Genomic DNA, 5,976 nt, shown 5'->3' on the forward strand with positions numbered 1-5,976 from the left:
GCTCTTGTACTATGAGATATGTTGCAAACTAGTCCAGGGGGAGCGGGAACGTACCTCCACTCCACTTGTAGCCCTTCTGGAGCTGCAACTTCTTCTATCCACGTATTTCTGATATTTTTCTTTTTTTACTAATACCAAAGAGGAATAGTGGTTTAAAAATTCCAAAATAATTTTAAATAATACAAAATTTATCGTTTAACTGGTACATTTTTGCTATAGGTAACTTCTGATTTCCTGGCCAAAATCTGTTATTGCTAAGCTCAGCATACATTAGCAATATAATTACAACATTATTTTAGATTTTTTTATAATTTTCAGAAAAAAAATTTATAATAATAAAACAAAATCGGAATTGTGAATTGTATCGAAAAATCGTTCAGTCCGAAATGTTGAACTTTGAATCGAAGCAACTAGGGAGAAAGTACAAAACTAACAAAACTGGGAGATATTCAAAAATAATTTTTTTTTTTTTCTCGCCTTGCTGAAATATTCAAATGCTTCTCTTGGCTGCTTCGTAATCCTAATAAGAATAAGTATATACATAATATACTTATAATAAGTATATATAATATACGTATAATAAGTATACATATTTAGGAATGAACACTTAAACAGCAAAGAGGATATAGTCAATGAGGAGAAACCGTATCAGGCTGAAATAACCACCCTGAAGGGTGAGGTGTTGGGGAAAACCTAATAGGAGAGAGATGAAGCGGAAAATGAACGTATTGATTGATAACAAGGAAAGATATGCAAAGAGGACTCTCTGGAAATCCCAAAAAAATAATGATGTCTTTTCGTTTTAATCATCTCAAATATAAAAAAAAAAAACTAATTTTAATGCTTTTAAACCAAGAGATATTATTAGTATGCAAATCCGTCAGTAATGGCAACTTGTTTTATTAAGTCCGTGCATGGGATGATACACTTCACGGCTTTTACCAAATATAATACTTTCATATATAATGAATTATTTATGAATGTATTAATTAATGAATAACAAATAATTTTTATTATTTATTAACTTTATCATCAACGTAAGTGGCTATTTTTAGAAGATTCCACACCAAAAGCCTTTACTTCCTTGACATAAAGTACATAATTAGCGTATAGTGTATTTCACTTTTTCTATTTCACCTAAAAATAAATCATTACTGTAGAACCATATTAATTAATTAATATGGATAACGTATCAATGTCACGCTCTAAAATAAGTAATTATGCATACTAGGTCACTATACATTGCACATCTCCCGTCAACCCAAACAACATTAAAGAGTCAGGAAAATTACATTGAAACATTTTACCAGCAATACTGGAAAATTTGAAAATACTTAATGGAGATAATGTAAATATAATTGTAATTACATGAGCCGTTGAGTCATTCTGTATTATCAAATTTAATTGTCATAAAATATAATTATTTAATTAGATACGGAATGCATTAAATCAAATACTTTTATATAGTTGCATATGTTTTTGACTGACCAGTTTTTACGGGAAAAAGCTTAATGTTGTTCCTCATTAGAAGATTTATAAAACTTCTAAAGTTTTAAAAATCTCCAATCTCAGGTTTGACATACACCACCCAACGACAATCTCTCGATTGTCATTCGTGTTCATATATCGGTTCATATATTGGTTAAAAGCATGTTTCAGTTTATTAACCAAATCTTTTATTTTAAATATGAACTAAGCACATATAGTTTTAAAGCTGTTTATATTTTATCTTCAGGTTATTAGGAACAAATTTTAAGTACACACTTATAAAATACCCTCGAAGCCGATTGAAGAGAGACATAGTCTTTGGTGCATCAGATTTATTAGGTAAGGGATTTCATTAATTAATTTGTTGTCTAGGAATTAAAAAAACATTCAACCAAAACTAACGATAATTTCTTGTTTTCATAAACATGGACAGGAGACAATAAGAGACAAATACACAGCGATTAAAACAATTAAAATTTCGAGCACAAAAGAGAGCAAATTTCAGTGTTTTCTAATTTAAAGGATTTTAAATTGTATTTTTTTTTTCCAATCTAGTAGGAAGTTTTTTAATGGTTTTTAGAAGTTTTTGAACTAATGTATTAAGTTATCCTCAACCTTCCATGATATGTTTTCTTAGTTGAACTAATGTATCAAGTTATCCTTAACCTTCCATGATATGTTTTCTTAGTTGAACTAATATATCAAGTTACCCTTAACCTTCCATGATATGTTTTCTTAGCTGAACTAATGTAACAAGTTACCCTTAACCTTCCATGATATGTTTTCTTAGTTGAACTAATGTATCAAGTTACCCTTAACCTTCCATGATATGTTTTCTTAGCTGAACCAATGTATCAAGTTATCCTTAACCTTCCATGATATGTTTTCTTAGTTGAACTAATATATCAAGTTACCCTTAACCATCCATGATATGTTTTCTTAGCTGAACTAATGTATTAAGTTATCCTCAACCTTCCATGATATGTTTTCTTAGTTGAACTAATGTATCAAGTTACCCTTAACCTTCATCTTAATGTTATCAGCTTAATATTAACCTTTCCTTGAATCATCTCCGTCTTCAAAACAGATCGTAATAGTCAAAGATCCCGGTGGAAAAAAAGTAAGTTATTTTATTCCAATTTTTGATTACTTTAAGGAAAACTGTGTATAATTACTAATCAAAATTGATGAATCTACCTGGTATACTTAGGGGAATACAAAATGGCGGCCGTTTTAAGATGTTAAGAAAAATTATTTATTCATTCGGAGCTCTATATCACTGAAACTACCAACACCCAAAAATCTTACAGAACGTCATTTAAAGCAGAGTAAATTTGCTAAAATATAAGCCCTAATGTTCAATAGTTCCCGAGATTCAGTTTTTTAAAAAGCGACATTTCATGAAATATATACTAAAAATCAGATGTTAGTGAATTTCTTGTGGGAAATCTCGGTAATCATGACACGTGCAGATGTCAGTAAGTAAAAATAGTGTATGACGCTTATCTTGATATGTAATATATACCAAAATAAATTAACATGATGATGACTTCTAGATGTCCGGACAAATCTTTTGGTTTATGAAAAACTGTATCTCTGAAATCAGCAGACGTATACATATTAAAGCGAGTTGAATGAATTATAATGTAGTATATAACGATTATCTTCTTACGAATAGTAGTTTTTCAAAAATAAATTGACAAAATGTTGACATCTAATTGTTCGGACAAATCTTTTCATTCCAAACTCCTTACCCACCCTAACCCATTAGTTCTTAATCTCTCATCCTAAATAATCCCTGATAATCCTCCGTGACGTCTGAAAAGAAGATGGCCACGGGACCTTCTTTAAATTAATGCTTGAAGGTGAAGCATATTGAACCAATGGGTGGTTCCTTCCCAAGATTTTCAAGCGTTTGAAACGTTCATCCAATTTACTTATTATATTTATTATTTTGTACAGTTGTAAATTACATTAAATAATTTAATTTTAAAAAATTCAAAATGTATATAATTTTTATTTTATTTAAAGACAATTGCCTTATTATATATATAACATTATTATTCTAAAGGGTCGAGGTGTTCCAGAAAAAAATATATAAAACGTTTGTGAAAATTGTTATTATTATACATACTCATTAATAATTTTAATTAAAATACCATTTATGCCGCAATGGGCACTAAATAATTTTATGATCCAAACGAGACAAATTGGATATTAGAATTATATTAAATTGTAATTTTCTGTGAAAACATACTCTATCGTAAGAATATACAAAGGATGCCATTGACGCAGAAGTGAAATCGGAATTTCAAGAGAATAGAAAGATGATATCAATGGGAAAACCCAAGATGTAGCAATTAAAATGTAAACAGAAATACGATAATGTAATTCAAAAATGCAGTACATTATATTGGGATAGTTTCAATAAAATTTTATAGTTTTGGAGCTTTTACAATAGTTAATACAATGGTTTTACTAAAACCACCGATTTATGTTTTTTTTTCTTACCTTTCTTTGTGCATTTTTCGGAAATTATCTTTTTTTTTTAAAGAAATTTTAGTTAGGTAGAAAATGAACTACGTTTCAAAGTTAATGATTTTTCGTTTGAAAATAAAAACTAGGGGACGAGCTGTTGTTGAAATATAACTGTATTCAGAAAAGAGTTTTTAAGTTGGCGAAGCAAGGGATGTAGAAATATGATGATAGAAATATGATATGATGATAGAAATATATTATTGATATTTATTATTATTTTTAAAAATTTAAATACATTTTTCTTAAAAATAAAATAAATAAAAAAGTTAAAAAGTTATCTGAGCAAGAACTGTCCAGATTTTAAGCAGATTAGATTAGTGATTTAATGAATTACTGTACACATTATTATATAGTAAAGATAATTTATTTTTTTCAGTTCAGTTCGGAGGAACAGTTGGCCTCTGCTTAGGATGCAGCTTGCTTAGCATAGTGGAAATATTTTACTTCCTTACGCTTCGACTATTGCTTTTTATAATGGCTAAAGGAAACCTTTGATTGTCGGCATCTTGTAAATGAATAACTCAGGAAGACTTTAAAACTTCGTCAATCAATTATTCAAACGAAACATTGCTAAATTTTGTATTCCTTTATGTACCTTTTCAGCAAGAACAAATGGACAAAATAAATTTGCTTATCATTCTTATCTTGTACTTTTTACTTACCACAATGAAATTATTAAACCTTTCATATCTCGAAAGTTCACATATTTTAAAAAGGTATTTCTAGGTGTACTGCGAGCAGATGTCAACATTAGATATCAACCATAACAATAATACATAATTTTTTTTGTTTTGGTCGACTGCTTGTATTAATTATGACATTATAAGAAAATTACTCTTTTCCATGATCCAAAATAAAGCTGATATTTGAATCTAATATTATGATTTTTCCAGGTAACGAAAAAAATTTAAACATTTAATGCTTGTTGAAATTAGAGGATATATTATTATACATACTACACTTAAATTAAACATATTTAACAAATTATTTAATCAATTCCTATCCCATCAAGAGAAATTTGCATAAGCAAATTTGAGAAAATGGAAATAGTTGTTTTGTTCCAAATCATAATCAACTTAGCAGAAGATTGTAGTAATCAGTAGTTACTAGTATAGTGATTTTAATACATTTCATCTTTATCAATTTAAATTCTGAAAACTGCTTAATTAATAATTAAACGTATCGATTAAAATCTAATTTATTTAATTAAAAAATATTTTTTTTAATTTTAAAAATTTTAAAGAATAAAATAATCATTGTAAAAAAATATATATATTTATCAATCTTTTATCGCGTCCATATTATCTACTAAATGAATTGAATTCGAATTCTACATCACAAAGCAGATAATCTCACTTAACTTTCGACATTCCACCTAATTTTTGGAGTTATGTTCGCCCCATTGTAAGATATATCTAGAAAGTAGGTTTATTTCTGAGAACCCTCTAAATTACAGTGGTCCTAACAAATTAATAAGTTGTATGTTACGATATATATATGTTTGTCATTCATATATTGGTATGTATATAACATAACCACTAACAATGCTTACTCAAAACCGCTTACTGATGAGAACATGACCAAATTTCCGAGAAAAATTCCATACCGTTTATCTATTTCAATAAACATCCTGTCATTGGACGTATGAATACATAAACGTTTCATGATTTCTCGTTTGCACAGCTATGCATACAACATTTGAAAGCAGTATAAATTTAACTAATACACTCCATGACCAGAGATCAATCGGCAGGTGAGTAAAGTTATCTGAGCAAGAACTGTCCAGACTTTAAGCAGATTAGATTAGTGATTTAATGAATTATTGTACACATTATTATATAGTAAAGATAATTTATTTTTTCAGTTCAGTTCGGAGGAACAGTTGGCCTCTGCTTAGGATGCAGCTTGCTTAGCATAGTGGAAATATTTTACTTCCTTACGCTTCGACTA

At 28.6% G+C, this 5,976-nt stretch overlaps 2 protein-coding genes across 3 annotated transcripts in view; both read left to right on the plus strand.

Annotated features, from left to right (window-relative positions):
* LOC106687488 (sodium channel protein Nach) overlaps positions 1 to 4,652 on the plus strand; it is a 16,016-nt gene extending 11,364 nt beyond the window's left edge. Inside the window, exons 9-10 of the mRNA XM_067046670.1 lie at positions 1,736 to 1,827; positions 4,403 to 4,652. Coding sequence (XP_066902771.1) covers positions 1,736 to 1,827; positions 4,403 to 4,521 — 211 coding nt within the window. The 3' untranslated portion in view covers positions 4,522 to 4,652. The remainder of the gene's footprint in view (positions 1 to 1,735; positions 1,828 to 4,402) is intronic.
* A 1,019-nt stretch (positions 4,653 to 5,671) lies between these two features.
* The window catches only part of LOC106687500 (venom serine protease), a 9,838-nt gene continuing 9,533 nt past the window's right edge, over positions 5,672 to 5,976 (plus strand). Inside the window, exon 1 of one of the 2 annotated variants that reach the window (XM_014431424.3) lies at positions 5,672 to 5,779. In XM_014431424.3, the coding sequence (XP_014286910.1) occupies positions 5,712 to 5,779 (68 nt within the window). In that variant the 5' untranslated portion in view covers positions 5,672 to 5,711. Of the gene's footprint in view, positions 5,789 to 5,976 lie in introns of both variants that reach the window. The other variant, XM_067046673.1, reaches the window with a different exon arrangement.

The sequence above is a fragment of the Halyomorpha halys genome, unplaced genomic scaffold (assembly GCF_000696795.3).
Source record: "Halyomorpha halys isolate HHAL.00 unplaced genomic scaffold, Hhal_1.1 Scaffold971.1, whole genome shotgun sequence".
Classification (NCBI taxonomy): domain Eukaryota; kingdom Metazoa; phylum Arthropoda; class Insecta; order Hemiptera; family Pentatomidae; genus Halyomorpha; species Halyomorpha halys.